General features: G+C 46.7%; 2 protein-coding genes across 2 annotated transcripts in view; both read right to left on the reverse strand.

Moving 5' to 3' along the window:
• Window positions 1-2734: 2734 nt before the first annotated feature.
• Window positions 2735-4701, reverse strand: LOC134401180 (leucine-rich repeat-containing protein 40-like). The gene has a single exon (XM_063129921.1). The coding sequence runs from the start codon at window positions 4462-4464 to the stop codon at window positions 3676-3678; it is 789 nt and encodes a 262-aa protein (XP_062985991.1). The 5' UTR covers window positions 4465-4701; the 3' UTR covers window positions 2735-3675.
• Window positions 4702-16514: 11813 nt separating this feature from the next.
• The window catches only part of COL22A1 (collagen type XXII alpha 1 chain), a 250200-nt gene continuing 248699 nt past the window's right edge, over window positions 16515-18015 (reverse strand). Inside the window, exon 65 of the mRNA XM_063131168.1 lies at window positions 16515-17082. Coding sequence (XP_062987238.1) covers window positions 16895-17082 — 188 coding nt within the window. The 3' untranslated portion in view covers window positions 16515-16894. The remainder of the gene's footprint in view (window positions 17083-18015) is intronic.

Raw genomic sequence — 18015 nt, forward strand, 5'->3', positions numbered from 1 at the left:
ATGGATGGGTTGGGGGAAGACATCACTGCTAGATATGGATTTTGAGTCAGCTTCAGCCCTAAGAGCAGGGCTGGGGCAGCCATGAGCAAAATGCATTCTGGTGGTCCCTGTTCTGCTGTGGTTACCTGGCAATAGGAGGCAGTGGGCAGCAGCAAGGTATCTGCAGTGCAAACAGGGTCTAGCCATCATTTACATTTCCTTATATAGCACCACTCCTCATGGGTAATTAAATTAGCAAATAGACTCAGATACCTGACACTGCTTGGAATCTTTTTTTTAAAAGGGGTTGGGGCCGGGACCTGTGTCATTGGGGCCCCAGCTGCTGCCCAAAATGTAAGAACCATCATGCTGGATGAGATCACGGGTCCATCTAATCCTCCACTGTGTTTGCATAGTGGCCAAACAGCTGTTGACCAGGCAGGAACCCACAATCAAGATCCTCCCACCCATGTTCCCCGGGAACTGGCACACCTAGGCTTACTGTCTCTGCTACTGGAGGTAGTACATGACCATCAGGACTACCAGCCATTGATAGCCTTCTTCTCCAAGAATGTATTGGTGGCCATGACTGCATCTTGTGGCAGCAAATTCCATAGTGAGGTGTTGACAATCGCCCCTGAATAAGAGGCCAATGTGCACATATTATAGGCCTGGGGTGCGGAAGCATTTTTAGCCCAAGGGCTGAAATCCATTTAGGAAAAGCTTTCAGTGGCCACATCTCAGAGGTGAGCAGAATCGAAGGCAAAAAGGAGCAGGACCACAAATCCAGCATATTTTAACTTAAAGCTCTTACTGTCAGTCGCTAAACCTCAGGTGAGGCATTCCAACCTTTTACAGCAAAGGAAAAATCTGCACAGAAATTGGAAAACCACCTGACCAGCAGGAACGTGGAAGGAGGCATGGGCATCTGGAGAACTTCAGAGGGCTAGATCTCGCCCAGAGTCTGATACGCAGCACCTCTGTTATAGACAGAGATCTCCAGGCAGAGGCTACCTCCTGCTCACTAGTAACGGTTGAGTGTGTTGCAGTTTAAATGTTTATATCAACCTGCTTGTAGTTTCTTCCCCAAAACATGTCTGTCCTGCAACAGCATGTCCCCACTCTAGTTACACATAATTCATATTAGGGGTGTGCACAGACCCCCCCCGATCCGCCCCGCGGGCCGATCTGAAAATTTCAGATCGGCCCGCTCCGCCCTGCGCTGCTCCGCCCATAGTCCGCTCCTCTTCACCGCGGAGCTCTGGCTCCGAATCAGAGCTCCGCAGTGGAGGGGAGTGGCACCAGGTAAGGCCGGGAGAGGAGGGCGGGGGGGGTTACCAGGCCCTGCCGCCATCACCGCCCGTGCAGCGACGGCGGCAGAGCCCGGTAAGGGACCAAGGGGGAGGGGGGCCTTACCTGCATCCATCTGCGGTCCCTCGGCTTCTTCAATTGAGCCCGTGGCTCAACCAGGAAGTCTGGGCCGCCCAGACTTCCTGGTTGAGCCACGGGCTCAATTGAAGAAGCCGAGGGACCGCGGACGGACGCAGGTAAGGGAGAGGAGGGGGGGTTACCGGGCCCTTCTGCTGTCACCGCATGGGCGACAGCAACAGCGGCAGGGCCTGGTAAACCCCACTTACCTTTCTTGCAGAGCTCCGGATCGAGGCGAATGATCCGCCTTCACCTCGATCCTCTTCGCAACGCTCCGCCGGCCCCCCAATCCTCTTTGCCTCCGCTTTAAGGGGAGGCGAAGCACCCCGCTCCGCTTCTAATTCGCCGGTCCAATTAGAAGCGGAGCACATCCCTAATTCATATGCATGACTCCAATACAGATTGCAGTGGGTCCCACAGAAGGGGCTTGATCACCTTTAATGCCCACGGTCTGGTTGATTCACACTTTCTACCCTCTGGGAATTGGATGACAATCTCAAAAAGATGGTGTCCACAAGAAAGTCTTAGGAACCCAAACTTTACACAACGTATCATTAGTCATAATCACTCACAGCTAATGTATAGCTGTGAGTGATTATGGTAGCTTGAGTTATATGGCAGCTTCAAGTGCTTTGCATAAAACACACACGCACACACATCACATGACATCACATCACTTTAAAATCTGTTTAAAACTATACTTGCATATGGATCACAGGTATACACAGCAGTATTTGTCAAAAACCTTCCCTTAGACGATGGGAAAGAGACAAAACATATGTTTGGCATGCAGAAGAATTTAAAAGAAAACTTCTAAACAGATCAGAGATTCCACATATGTCTTGGATTGTAAAGTAATAGTGAAAAATATATATGAACATTTCATTTCATTTTTCATTTATTGCATTTTTATATCGCCCAATAGCCGAAGCTCTCTGGGCGGTTTACAAAAATTAAAAACTACAACAATATTTAACAATATACAAATCAACAATATCACAATAATATTCAAAATATACTAAATACACGTGTACAGCAAAACAAACCAGGTAAGGGGGGGGGGAAGCCTTCAGCTTCAAAGTCACCAGGTTGGGGGGGGGAGAGAGAGAGAGGGGAGCAGGTGGAATAGCTCACCCTTGATGTTACAGCATTTCTCCCCCAGAAGCAGCACCTTAACAGAGGTTAAAAGTGCTACCCTCAGTCAATAATTCTATTTAAATTCAATTTATTTCTTCTTATATATTCATTTATTTCTTTTTTTCCTTATTCTTTATTTCTCTCTCTCTCTCTCTCTCTCTCTCTCTCTCTCTCTCTCTCTCTCTCTCTGTGTGTGTGTGTGTGTGTGTGTATGTGTGTGTGTGTTTTATCTTTGATGATTTTGTTTTGGGAAACTAATAAAATCTTAAAAATAAAACTATACTTGCAAATTGAGGAGGAACAACACACCATGGAGAGAACACCCATTCACCTAAAGGCCTCCAGAAATATATATATGAAATCCAAAGGTAGGTATTGTAAGTGTCTTCTATACTGGGACTGAATCTATCTGTCACCCCAGCAGCCTAATCTACACCTGACATTTATCCCGGGGTGGTCAGGAGGTTTTCCCTGCATGTCCAAATGATGCACAGCTGATCTCAGGGTGAACCAGGGGTGAGGACTCAGTTCTCTCGGGTTATCTGGGACTGCTTTTTTCTGCCATCTCAGTACCATCCTGAGCTCCACAGGAGGTGTGGTTCTCCCTCCTGGGATCCTTCCTCTTCTCTGCGAGTAGCAGTGCTCAGGAAACAGGCATGGACCTGTGCAGAGAGAGTCCATGGACATCGAGGGTGAGGGGGAGAGCATTTTCACCATCTTTGGGATGGCGCTCAGCATCTTCTAGTGCCAAGTTTTTTTAGGTTTCTTTTTTTAAAAAAACAAAACAAAAAACACTCACCTTTGTGCAGGATTACGCCTGTCTCCTCTTTTAAAAATTGAATAAATGGAGCCCTGGAATCTCTCTCTTTACTTCCAGGACAACTTGCTGGCATGTAGCCCCTGAGGGACGATCCCAGAAGTGGAAAACTTGTGATCCTCCCTCCTCCCTCCCCAAAGGGCTGCAGGTGTAGATGAGCCCAAAGTGATTCCACGTGAAGGTTTCAGATATAGTCAGCTTTATAAATTCATATTGTGAGAAGAACATATACCTGTTCCCGTAGCTGTTTTAAGCAAAAGCAAGGCATTCCTCCTCCCAGACGAGCAATCCATCCATCACAGAACACACACTTTCTACTCCCTTTGTGAGGCAAAATACCCTCTGATCGCAGCAGGCCCTCCGGTGCATACCTCAGGGGGTGGGCGCGCCAATGGATTCCCTTCAAAATTGCACGAACAATAATTCAAGCCCCAGTCCAAATTGACCAGCTGACCAAAGTTTGATGGAAGTTCCTTTAGCTTATTCTGGCCTAGCCAGAGGGTGCTCAAGGCCTTTAAAGAGCAGAAGCCCCTTGGCAGGAGCCTGAGGGAATTGAAAAGCAGTAGCAGTGTCTCCAGTTTCTGTAGCTGGCAGATGGCATTCGGGATGGTGCTGATGTGGTTATCAGAGGCATCCAAGAAGACCAGGTTCCTCAGCTGACAAAGGGGGGCAGGGAGAGCTTCCAGGCTATTATTAGCCAGGTGGAGGCTGCGGAGTCTTTGGAGGCCTCCAATTTCCTCAGGCAGAGAAGTCAAACTGTTGTTGCTGAGGGTAAGCCTTTCCAACTTGACCAAGGAGCCAATCTCGACTGGAACCTCTCTCAGATTGTTGGAATCCAGGTAGAGTAAGGTCAGGTTCCTCAAGCGGCCAATTTCACGCGGGATGAGATCCATCTGATACCTCAGGCAGCTCTCTCGTTCCGGGCTCATTTCCAAAACCTGCAATCCTTCCAGCGCGAAGAGCTGCTGAGGCACCGACATCAACTCCTTGCCTGCCAGTTTGACTTTTTTCCCGCCTTCGTATTGAGGGTCATGTTCTGTTAGATATTTCCATTGCGGGTCGGTGGTGAGAAAAGGCAAAGGGGAGTTGCAGGCTAGTTTCATCCTTCTGTCAGTAAGAACAGGAGAAAAGGACTCATTTTCCAAGGCCAGCCACTCTCAATATTTCGATCGGCCAAGGTCTCAGTGCATTTGAAACCTGTTCCAGTCCTTTGAATTAACAATGCAAATATAGAACCATTAGGTTGCTCAGCTACATTCAGAAGGTAAACACAGACATCTCTGGGAAGCTAAAGTTCCTCATCTTTAGTATAGGTTGTGACACAAAGTACACAGCCAAGCCCACAGTCCGCCCTTTATTTACCTAGAGTGAACTTCCATTACACACCAAACTGAAACGGTCCCTCTGCAGGCCTCGAACATCTGTCATTGCCATAGCTTGTTTGCCTTTCGCAACCTGTTTTCCCACAGTCCACGAGCGGAGGGTTGCGTCTTCCCCCTCAGAGGCCTGATTCGAAATGTGCCAGCTTCAGTGGAGAATACCAATGACTCAAAGGGCTTCTGTTGGAGTCTTATTTTTCATTGCACAGAATCCCAAGGCTGCTATCTGGTTCATCCAACTGAAAGATCTCTCTCTTCAACCAGTTACAAGAGCAGTTGTTTTTCTAAGGCCTTTTCTATACCAGCCCGAAAATGCGGGCTGGTCACGGCTGAGTCCCTGTGCGTCCACATGATGCACAGGGACTCCCAGGGGCAGTGAGGGATAAGCATGGGTTTTCCCAGAGATAAATAATCCCTGGGAAAATGCGATACCTCCAACAGTCTCAGGATCATCCCAAGACTGCCGGAGTTGTGTGGACACCCATCCTGGCTTCTTCCTTCCTCCGTAGAGGGATCAGTAGAGGGAAGGAGCCAGACTGGGAGGAATCGGGGGGTGGGGGAACAGAAGCGGTTGGTTTTTCCCCCCCACGTAAGTTTTGCTGGGGGGATTCCACACTTCGTACTGAGGGTGCTTCCATGCGCCCCCAGTGCGACCCCAAAGCGATCGTGTAGCTCGCCTGGCGAAGAGACGAGGAAGAGGCGTCCTTGCCGCCGCCGCCACCCACCTACCTCCTCGCTGGCCGGCGGCAAGGACGCCTCTTCCTCGTCTCTTCACCAGGCGAGCTACACGATCGCTTTGGGGTCGCACTGGGGGCGCATGGAAGCGCCCTCAGTACGACGTGTGGAATGCCCCTGGAGCACAAGTGCACTCCAGCTCCTAGAACTTAAAAAAATAGATGCCTCCACTTACGCGACATCCCTCGTCCCATACCAGATGTCGCACTGGCCATTTGGACACGGGGACAATCCCAGAAGGAGGTAAATTTGTGATTGCCCCCCTCCCTCTCCCCCTGTATGGTGTAGAAAGGGCCTAAGGTACCAATCTTGTACGTTTTACCTGTGTATAGTGTTTTAGAAAAATTCTTACGAATGTAATAATTAAGAAGGAATTTGTGTGTGTGCATCTACAAAATGTACAGGTAGGTGGATTCCACTTTAAAAAAAAAAGTCTGAACAGGACGGCAAGGGTGCTGATCCTCAGGGCCGCCTATGTTTCTGATTTGGCACTCCCGGGGTCCCCAGCTGGCCATTCTCCCTTCGCCTGGCTTCATCTCCTTTATCCTGGCCACTGATTGGCTGTAAGAGCTTTAAGCTAAAATATGGTAATATTGGGGGCATTTTGGCCTCACTTCCATTTTCCTATGGCCTCACCCTGCACAGGGATGTAGCCTGCCGCCCCGCCCCCCTGCTTCTCCAAATCTGAATTCAGCCCTCAGACTGAAAGGAATTCAACATCCCTGCAGTCAGGGAAGGTGCTGATCCTGGTAGGTCAGATGTCAACTGTCACCGAGAGCACTTTTGCTCAGCTTTGCCTGGTGTGACTGCTGCCCTCTTTCTTGGTGAAGAGCATCTGGCCATGGGGATTCATGCCTTGATCACCTCTTCTTTAGATTTCTGAAATGTTTCCCATATGCGGCTGCCCTTGAAAAAGCTTTGGAAAAGAAAGGCTAGTGCACAATAGACTTGGGTCAGGAGTCTGGTTTGTAGACCACATTAGACCATTCTCAGGAACAAATTTACTGGCTTGCCATTTGCTTCCCAGCACAATTGAAGGTGCTGGCTTTGACCAACAAATCTCTAAATGGTTTGGAAACAGGATATTTGAAGGACGACTGCCAATGTGCCCATAATTTAAGATCCTCATTGTAGGGCCTGTTCTATGCCCCACCATCTAGACAGACCTGATTGGTGGTTCCTTGAGACAGGGCCTTCTTGGTAGCAGCACCCTGATTGTGAAAACCTCCCCTGGGGGAAGTAAGGTTGGCTCCTCTCTTCTTTTGTTTCAGACAGCAGAAAGTGTATTCTGTTCCATCTGGCTTTTAACTCTGTATAATGCTTTTAATGCTGCTCTCTCTTATTATTGAGTTCCTTCAAGGTTTTTATGTTTCTTTTTTTCCTGAGACTTCATTGTCTCCTGCTTGGCAGACGGTAGGATTTATAAAGCTAATAAAACCACTTGCAACCCAACACCCTCTCCCTATATCTTAATATAACTAAGCCTGTAACTGAAATAAATGGAGATTATTCCCTTGTCTATTCCTCTCTTCATCCCTCTCCCTTTCCTCTGTTCTCACCCCTTTGACAAATAATAGATTTTATGTTCCTTGGGGCAGGGATCTGTCCCCGTGTACTTCATCATGTACTGTGTTATTCATTAGGGATGTGCTCCGCTCCGATTAGGAGCGTAGAAGCAGTAGCGGATTGGCCTGCTCCGCCTTACCCAGAGGCGGAGTAGGAGCGGACCGCGGACCCCCTAGAAGCAAGGCGAAGAGAAGCGACCATTTTTCGGAGCTCCGAGTTCAGTCGGAGCGCTCCGGTCGCCATCTTGAAAACATTTCGCCATAGGATTGCATTGCGGCAAATAATCGCGCATAACTACGTTGTTTTTGAAGCTATCGTTCTGGAAATTCTTGTGCACAGAGAGTCGTGGATGGGGGTCATTTTGAGACCACTCTCACCTCTCTGCGTGCTGTGGTTCACGTGCAATATTTTTTTAAAAATCGGGTCAACCGCGGGGCTCAAACTGCGTTTCGGCTTTTCGCCCATAGGATTGCATTGAGGGAAAGAATCGGGGATAACTGGGGGGGGGTTTAAGCTATCGTTCTGAAAATTCTTGTGCACAGAGAGTCGTGGATGGGGGTCATTTTGAGACCACTCTCAACTTTCTGCATCGTACGGGTCGCGGGCTAGAAGTTTTTTAAAAATAGGGTCAACCGCGGGGCTCCGTTTCGGCTTTTCGCCCATAGGATTGCATTGAGGGAAAGAATCGGGGATAACTGGGGGGGGGTTTAAGCTATCGTTCTGAAAATTCTTGTGCACAGAGAGTCGTGGATGGGGGTCATTTTGAGACCACTCTCAACTTTCTGCGTGCTGTGGTTCACGTGCAATATTTTTTTAAAAATCGGGGTTTGGGTTTTTTTTTTTTATTATTATTATTTTTTTGGAAGCGATGACAGGCACATTCAACTCCCAATCCTGATGAGAATTCATCTCCTCAGAAAGCATCCTCCTCCAATCCCAGCGTTGGAGGGGGGACTAAGGCAGACCCACCCTGAGAACTTTCTGTTTTGTGTCTCTTTGTGGGTTGGCGTTCGTGGAGGGAACACTTACTTAGCTAGTGCTCCTGCTTTGGAGATAGATTAATTTAATATAGGTTTAGTTTGGCGCGTGTGTGTGTTTGTTTGCTTCTTTCTGACTTGTAGCTTAGTTTGCCCTGTGTTTTCCCCTTACTTTGATTTAATATAAACTTTATTTTTGAATTTTGGAGTGTGTGGTTGGGTTGGTTGCCCCCCCCCTTCCCTGTATTAAAGCCTGACTGTTCTGCTTTTGTGAAAGCTTTCTTTTGAAAGCATACACACACTTTTTGTCCCATTTCCCTACATTTATATTCTTAAACATATTTTATTATATTCTTTCACATAGTCCATTAGTATATATTCTCATACATATTATATTAGTATTCATATTTTGTTCTTCTTATAGTAGTGGTTGGTTCTTTTTCCCCCTCCCCTCTCTTAAATCCTGATTGTGTTTCCTTCTATCTTCTATATACCAAATATACCAAAAAAATTGGATTCTCTTTTTCTTCTCTGTGTAACTTCGACGGAGTGGGCTGCTTTTGTCAAGTTCAACAGGCAGCCACAGATTGAGCATTTTGGGGAAAGCATACGCACACCATTTCCCTATTCTTAAACATATTATTATTATATTCTTTGACATAGTCTTAGTAGTCTATTAGTATACATTCTCATACATATTAGTAGTAGTATTCATATTTTGTTCTTCTTATAGTAGTGGTTGTCCCATTTCTTGTCCCATTTCCCTACATTTATTAGTAATATTCTAAAACATATTATTATATTCTTGTAGATATTCTTAGTAGTATATTCTCATACATATTAGTAGTAGTATATTTTATTGTTCTTGTCCCATTTCCCTACATTTAAACATATTATATTCTTCTTATACATATTCTTAGTAGTACCTTATACATAGTATTAGTAGTATTAATATTTTGTTAGTCATCATGAAAAGAGAAAGCAGGCGTGCTGAAAGCAGCAAGGCTCAGTCTGCCAGCAGGGCTTCCTCTCCTCCTGTGAAACTCAAACGGGCAACTCCTTGGCTGACTGCTCCAAAACAGAAGCAGGACAAGCAGCAGGCAGAGCCACTCTCTTCTGCAACTTGTGCCCGGCGTTCTCTTTTTGAGGGTGGGAATGGGAAAAGTGCCCGTTTGCAAGAGGCACGTGGCAGCAGTGCCATTAGAGGAGGAGGAGTATCCCCAACTCCTTCATTCTCCTTTCAGCCCACGAGCCCGCTGATGGACCTAGACGAGGTCCTCAGCACAGTGGAGGGGGGGGAGGAGGAGGAGGCGGTGGGCCTCCAGGATGTGGGGGCTGAGGAGGAGCAGCAGCAGGCCGAGGCTCTCTCCCCAGTCTCATCCCACACCCCTGTTTCTGTGGCAACACCAGAGAGCTCAGGCGGGCAATTGGTGGTGTCACCACAGAAACGAAAGACAAGCATCGTGTGGGACCACTTTGAGTTGGGAGCGGATCCCCGCTTTGCTGTCTGTCGCCACTGCAAACTCAGCCTAAGCAGGGGTTCATCGACAGGGCATTATGGAACCAGCAGCATGAAGATGCATCTTCATAGGCAGCACCAGGCGATCTTGCTGGGGAAAGAGGCGGGCAAGGCGACTGGTTCCAGGGGAAAGCCGAAGGCTGCTGCTGGCACTGCCACTCTAAGCTCTCCATCTCCCATCCCCACAAGGGTTAGGCAGGCAACCCTGCAGGACATGGGGTGGGGGAAGTATTGACCCACAAGATGGCGTTTTCCAATGCCCACCCAGGGTGCTACTGTGTTGGGGCATCTGCCGGGACTGACTCCTCCCCAATACTAGATCTATGACATGTCACTCTGCCTGCCCCTCTGCTAGCCTGTCCTCCTCGGTGACCGACTCGCTGGGATGGTTTGCGTTTGCAATGCGTGACTAACTGCAATGCTGGCTTAGAAACCAGCCATCACTTCCTTGTGCCCCCAGAAATGCCCGCAGCCTGCCTGCCTGCCTGCCCGCCTCCCCCGGGGTGCTGCTGTGGTGGGGCATCTGCCAGGACTGACTCCTCGCCTACTCTGCCTGCCTCTCTGCCCGCCTGGTGCCTGGTTTGCTCCCAATCGTCCTCCTCTGTGCCCCTCAAGGCGTAACTGCTGGCTTAGAAAGAAACAACCAGCCATCTTTGCCTCACTTTGCGCCCACTTATGGGTTGGTTTGCTATGCGTTAGTGCTCAAGCCATCCTTGCGGCACTACAATGCATGCTGCCTGCCTGCTTTCCATTGATGGTGCTATATAAATAAATAATAATAATAATAATAATTCTCCCCTTCCCGCCTTGCAGCGATGGTGTATGTGTCTTGCTTTGACTCAGGGGAGAAGTCCTTCCTGCGCTCACTTAGACTTTATCAAATTCAATAATCCCTTTTTCAAATGTGCCAGAAGATTTAGGGTTATCTCGTGGCATGTTGGGATTGCCTTGGAACTGGCCCCATTGAGCTGTCTGCAATTGCAACTTTAAATCCCTGACATACTGGAGTGTTCAAATTTCAAAAGTTCCCCTAACATCAGGGGATGATGGGATTGCCTTGAAACTTGGTGTCCATGGGGACACATGGGTAAGCTGTCATGGGACCAAAGGATAGGTTTCTAACGTGCAAATTGACGTAGTTGTAGAATGGGACTTGATTTGGGGTGAGTTAAAAAGTTTAAGCCGCGCCAAAAATCAGGGGATGATGGGATTTGCTTGCAACTTGGCGTGCATGTGGACACATGGATAAGCTCTCCTGGTGCCGAGTTTGAGGTTTCTAACATGCAAATTGACGGAGCTATCCCAAGGGGTGTGAATGGGGTGCCCGATTTTCATAAATTCCCCAAAAATCAGGGGATGATGGGATTGCCTTGAAACTTGGCGTGCATGTGGACACGTGGATAAGCTATCATGGTGCTGAGTTTGAGGTTTCTAACGTGCAAATTGACGTAGTTGTAGAATGGGACAATTTGGGGTGAGTTAAGCCATGCCAAAAATCAGGGGATGATGGGATTTGCTTGCAACTTGGCGTGCATGTGGACACATGGATAAGCTCTCCTGGTGCCGAGTTTGAGGTTTCTAACATGCAAATTGACGGAGCTATCCCAAGGGGTGTGAATGGGGTGCCCGATTTTCATAAATTCCCCAAAAATCAGGGGATGATGGGATTGCCTTGAAACTTGGCGTGCATGTGGACACGTGGATAAGCTATCATGGTGCTGAGTTTGAGGTTTCTAACGTGCAAATTGACGGAGCTATCTAAAGGGGTGTGAATTAGGGTTATGGGAGGTGCGTTAGAGGGTAGAGCCGCGCCAAAAATCAGGGGATGATGGGATTTGCTTGCAACTTGGCGTGCATGTGGACACATGGATAAGCTGCCCTGGTGCCGAGTTTGAGGTTTGTAACATGCAAATTGACGGAGCTATCCCAAGGGGTGTGAATGGGGTGCCCGATTTTCAAAAATTCGCCAAAAATCAGGGGATGATGGGATTGCCTTGAAACTTGGCGTGTGTGTGTATACGCCCATGAGGTGTCATGGTGCCAAACGTGAGGTTTCTAACTTCAACGGAAAAAAAGTTGTTTACTTTTTTAGCTTTCAATGCAAGCCTATGGGGGGGCAAAAACGGAGCTCCGGATCCGATCCGGAGCTCCGGGCGGAGCGGAGCGGAAGTGGGCGGAGCGGGGGCGGGGCGGAGCGACCCGCTCCGAAAAATGGCGGATCTGCAAGTGAAGCGGAGCGGGGGGTCCGTGCACACCCCTATTATTCATGGTAGTATATAAATGCAACAAGAATAAGAATAGCAAGAAAGTAACTACAACAATGAAGATTGCGGGCACTGAAAAAACACGGACCAATGATTTGAGGGTACAAATGCTGGTGTGCATCAGAAAGCAAAATGAACTGATAATGACAGCAAACAGATGGTGCACCAGTTCCAAAATTTGTTTTAGACATGCTTCACGTTAAATCATAATGCAAGGAAGGCAGGAATAAGGATGGACATAGGAATCCATTTATCTCTAATTGGTAGGTGCATTGCATGTTGGGAGTTGTAGTAGAGGCATGCATTTGGGCTGCATTAATAGAAGCATAGCTTCCAAATCACGTGAGGTACTGGTTCCTCTCTATTCAGCCCTGGTTAGGCCTCATCTAGACTATTGCGTCCAGTTCCAGGCACCACACTTCAAGAAGGATGCAGACAAGCCAGAGCGTGTTCAGAGGAGGGCAACCAGGATGATCAGGCGTCTGGAAACAAAGCCCTATGAAGAGAGACTGAAAGAACTGTGCAAGTTTAGCCTAGAGAAGAGAAGATTGAGGGGAGACATGATAGCACTCTTCAAATACTTAAAAGGTTGTCACACAGAGGAAGGCCAGGATCTCCTCTCAATCTTCCCAGAGTGCAGGACATGGAATAATGGGCTCAAGTTACAGGAAGCCAGATTCCGACTGGACATCAGGAAATGCTTCCTGACTGTTAGAGCAGTATGACAATGGAACCAATTCCTTAGGGAGGTTGTGGGCTCTCCCACACTAGAGGCATAGAGGCAGCTGGACAACCATCTGTCAGGTATGCTTTAAGGCAGATTCTTGCATTTAGCAGGGGGCCTTATAGGCCCCTTCCAACGCTACTATTCTATGATTCTATGCAATAGAACTGGGAGGAAGAGGTATGGAGGGACATGTCAGAGTGATGACAAAGTGATGGTGTTTCAGTTTAAATGTAGGCCTAAAATAAAGAAGCTTTTAAATATCTGTCTCTGGTATCTTGAGATTTTGGCAATGTCTTTGTAACCTTAAACAGTAGAACAGTATATCCTTGTTACCTAAAATTGTTCTTAGAAGAGAGGGTTATCATATTCAAAGAAAGGGTTTTGAATGTACCAGGAGAACTGAGCCCTGAAATCTTTCACGTTAGAAATTAAGCATAGCACACAAATGCACAGGGAAATTGGTTGGGAAATACTTTAATCATCCCATTAGAAACTGCAGCAGCCACCATCTTAGTCAAATAGCACCACAAGGCAGTGTTGCAAAAGAGGGGGGGGGAATCAACACCAATAAAAACTGCCCCCCTTTTTTATTTTCAAAAAGATTTAGCCCAATATGGAAGAGACAAAACCACAAATCAAACTGCCTTAAATATTTTGGCAAACGTCTGTATTTGCCATCAACATGCTTCTGGGATTTCTCTTTGAGAGACCAAACACACGTCAGAATTGTTTGGAATACAGCCTATTTGCTACAATCACAATAACTGGACCTTCCTTCCTTCTTTTTTTATTTATTTAAGGAAAGCACCGATGTCATAAAACCCACATAAAAACAGCACCTTTTAAATATATCTATATATAAATAACATTTGTCTGTAGCACTAAATCTTAAGCAGCATAGCTGGAGAGTTTCTCTTTTGAAATGCTGGACTTCTTAATGTGAATTATTGCTCCACCCGCCCCAGTGATACAGTTGCTGAATAGCTGGTTGAACCCATGGTACGTTACTGCATCAGAACCCACAAGTAAAGATCAGATCACTTCACAAAAGAAAAAAAGAAGAAAAACCCTGAACAAAACCCAACAACGTGGCTGTCCCTGGTTTAATTCCGACAAGGTACAAATCTGTAAATGAAACGACAGTGCGTGCTTAAAGGTATTTATGGAATTCATGCAACCGTACAACCAGGCAAGCCCATAACTCAGGAGCAGAATAATTGCTTTGCACGCGTAAGATCCCAGATTCAAACATCCAGGTTGCTGTTGTTGTTTTAAAAAGGATCATTATGGAGTAGTACCGGGAATGTTCTTTGCCTGAGAGGCTAACCAGGCGAGTAAAAAGAAGTGTTGGGGAAAGTACTCGTCCCCTGAGAATGATCAAATGTGATGTGATCATTTGCTGCTTTCAGTGGTCTCATCTACACCAAGCAGGATATTGCACTATGAAAGCAGTATGACAGCAGTATATAAGAGGCAGGAGCCACACTGCTGCTTTATAGTGGTATTGAAATGCACTGACAACTGTTGGGGCCCATTGGCGCATTCCATAGACCGCTTTCATAGTGCAATATCCTGCTTGGTGTAGATTAGGCCAGTGAGGGAAGGAATTCCCTAAAATTCAGGAGGGAGCTACTGGTTTACTTTAACTTTACAAGGTGGGCAAGAGGTTTTTTGGTTCTGTTGCAAACGTTTTTGAAAAGTATCCCCATGCATCTCACAATGGTGCATGGCTGTCTTGGCCACTCTTCGCCAGCTGGAATACCTTGGGAGTGATGCAATTTTGCTCTGAAGACTTTCCAGGACATTTGGCCAATGGAAAGTGCTGGAGAGTGAAGCTTGCACTGCTGTGAGTGGTACAGGATCCCCCTTTTCAGTTTTGTTTTTTTTAAAGCAAGGGGGAAACACTCAGCCACCCTCAGCCAGGTTAAATTAAGCCACAAGCTCCACTAAGAATTTAGGGGAGATTTTCCCCACACTTAATTCCGAGGGGATCAGATTCACCCCTGACAAGTGCTGGTTGAAATTTTTGACACAGGTGTAGTAGTATAAGGGAGTTTTCATGTTCGTAGAGATACCCAGTTGACCTCATTGAACCAATGGGGAAAAGGTCCATCCATTAGTTGCTCCTCCCCATCTCTGGAAAATCGACACTGCAGTCCAGACTGTGGTGCCCCAAACAGTGATCAGATACCTTGCAGAAAGGTAAACATGGAGCAGGTGTAGAGCTTGGATCCAGCCAGCCAGGAGATCATTACATCCTTCCATTGTCCCTAGTGTCACTTCAACTTTGTCCCTCTCCATAACAGAGAATGGCAGGCATTCATGTCTACAGGAGCAAGTTTCCAATTTGCTGATGTATCCTAAACACACTTGCTAGAGAGCTCGCCTCACTAAACACAGTGGGACTTAACTTCTCAGCAAACATGCCTAGGACTAAAATGCCAAAAGACTTCCTTCCTGCCACCTACCTACCCAGGGACTTTGGTCATTGTGCCAAACCAAAGTAACAGAAATAAAATATTTGGGTTTACACTGATGTGCTTAACTGAACAAGCAAATAATTGTGACACATTTCTCTCTCTCTCTCTCTCTCTCTCTCTCTCTTGTTTGGGCAGTTGGCAAATAGATGGGGAGGAGACAGGATGTGCTGATTAAAAGAAGGAAAAAGGGGTTGGGGATTGAAGAAAGACAAGCAGATTTTCAGGCACAGACCTGGGTTTGGGAATCTGGGCTTCTGCTGAATCACTAAAAGTGGGAAAGGGTACAGAAGCAGCAGCACAACCAGAGGATGGAGGGATGCTTAATCCCTTTGCCCATTCCTCCCCCAGCCATTGTTTTCCTAGTTTAGGGACTCTAAGGCCATAGCTAGACCTAAGGTTTATCCCTGGATCATCCAGGGGTCAAACCTGTTCATCTAGGTGACACACAGGGGATCCAGTGCTCAGGCAGGGGCGAACCCTGGATGATCCCAGGATAAACCTTAGGTCTAGCAGTGGCCATATACACCAGGCAGGATATTCCACTATGAAAGTGGTATATAAGAGACAGGAGCCACACTATTGCTCTATAGTGATATTGAAGTGCATTGACAACTGTTGGGGCCCATCGACACATAGCATGTACCGCTTTCATACTGCTTTCATAGTGGAATATCCTGCTTGGTGTAGATGTGCCCTAGGGATGTTGTGAGCGCCTGACTGAGTCAGGGGCCTCATCTACACCAAGCAGCATATTCCACTATGAAAGTGCTATGAAAGCGTTATATAAGAGGCAAGAGCCACACTACTGCTTTACAGTGGTATTGAATGCACTGACAACTGTTGGGCTCCATTGACACATACTGTATTCCATTTTCATACCACTATATCCTGCTTGGTGTGGCTCCTGCCTTTTATATACCACTTTCATAGTGCAATATCCCGCTTGTTGTAGATGAGGCCAGGGAGTCTGATGGATTCCTCCATTGCTGCAGACCAGTTGGGTGCCTATTCCCACCTTCACCCTTGCATCAATGGGGCCTTTATGGCCACCATTAATGCAATGGGAAATGGGAGGGAAATATGCACAATGGAGGATCTGGAAACTGTGCACTTTCCCCTGCTGCTTTAATGGAAGTTCTAAAGGCCCCATTGATACAGCAGGGGGAAGTGTACAATTTTGACAGTGAGAGTGGACGACAGATGAGAGCTCACCTGGCTGAGCCTCAGAAGAAGCTCGTGTGGCCCAACAAGCAGGGCGCAGCAGTGATGGGGCACGTGTCCAATGGGGCAGTCGTGGGGCAGTTCGCCTGCCCTTATCCTAGCTAAGCCATCCAGATACGAGTGTCATGATGAGAAAAGCACTTGGCTAAGAGGACTAGAAGGAAGAAAAAGTACCCAGTGGAAGGACTTAAGAACCTGTCTCCAGGTATAGACCATACCTGTTCAGTGGAGACCACACCCAAGTCTCTCCTTAACGTCTAATATTGAGGAACAACAACAACAAAATCAACAGCCAATATTGCATTCTTTTCTGTGATAACCTGGATTCTGACTATACAATGTCTATGTTTCATTGTCAATATTTATATATATATATTTAAAAAATCTTTATTTATTTTTTAAAAAATTGCCCTGATATTAGAAAACATGAAAAGAAAAAGAAAAACAAGTCACTTAACACCTCATAAAAGAATAACAATTAATAGTTTCTTAATTATAATAAATTTGACCGACCGGCAGCATTTGATGGTTTTAATAGTCAAAAAGGCCTCTCAAAAAAAACAAAAAAACAGAAGCGAAACAGCTGAGATCTCCTGACTTCCTTGTTCCATTCAAGTTTTCAGAAGTAGGTCCATAAGAGGTCCATGAGGGAAGAGCTTTGCCTTTTAGGGCCCCTTGACATTACTTGGTCTGGCGGCCATACTTGCATAATAAGCACACTGAGATGGGTCACACTGTCCATTGGCTCCTGGAGGGCCCTGTGGGCCCATAAGGCCAGGGACACCTGCTTCACCTTGAGGGCCTTGTGCTCCTGGTATTCCGTCTTTGCCATAGCCAGGTTCACCTGGGACACCTAAGGAACAAAGCATTATGGGTAAGTGTCATGGCCACAGTGCTGCCAGTGTGAAGAGTCAGTAATGTGCTAGATCAGATGTAGGCAACCTGGCACCCTACTGATGTTTTGGACTTCAACTCCCATAATCCATGGCCCTTGATCTGGGGCTGATGGGAATTGTAGTAAAAACATCTGGAAGGCTCCAGGTTGTCGACCTGTGTGCTACATGGTCTAACTGAGGATAAGGCAGCTTTACGCATTCCTATGTAAAACCACAAACAAGCCGTTGTCAAAACCCATATGAGAACAAAATTTAATTAAAGCAGTCCATAGTGCCATGTTTGGAGATGAACGTTAAACCAAACAAAAACAAGCTAAAGTTCAGCCACGTCTCCACCACTTTTCTAACAACCAAAACCAGCAGACTTTCTTACAATGCAATACTGTACTTCTCTAGTTAGAAGTAACTCCATCTTAGTTCAATGGGTTTATGTTTGCAGCCATACTGATAAAGGAACCAGCAGGAAGACCCTGCTTTTACTAGCCACCTGCATCACTCCAGAAGGGATAGACCTTCTGAGCAGGACCTCCTCTGAAGATCTTCCACAACCTGGTGCCCTCCAGATGTTTGCGTCTCCCAGCATACCTAACCACTGGTCACACTGGCTGGGGCTGATGGGACTTGAAGTCCAAAACATCTGGAGGTTGGCAAAGGCATAGGGTGGGAGAGAAAAGTTCTCATGTTTTTAGAGACAGGATTGATTTTAGAAGGTGTTCGCTGTCTAGGTTGCATATTTTGACAGCCGGCAATTTCTGATGGGGAGTGAATGAAACACAGACAACCCAAATAGTGTCTGTCAAGCCTTTGGTATGCTTAGACCAGGAAGGGAGGAAGATTGTAGTTTAGAGATGAAAGATTCTTGACAATTAATCTTGCACAAAGACATCTTG

This window comes from Elgaria multicarinata, chromosome 7 (assembly GCF_023053635.1).
Source record: "Elgaria multicarinata webbii isolate HBS135686 ecotype San Diego chromosome 7, rElgMul1.1.pri, whole genome shotgun sequence".
NCBI lineage: Eukaryota > Metazoa > Chordata > Lepidosauria > Squamata > Anguidae > Elgaria > Elgaria multicarinata.

Excerpts from the sequence above, each read along its gene's own strand:
- LOC134401180 (XM_063129921.1), bottom strand. The coding sequence starts at position 4,464 with ATGAAACTAGCCTGCAACTCCCCTTTGCCTTTTCTCACCACCGACCCG.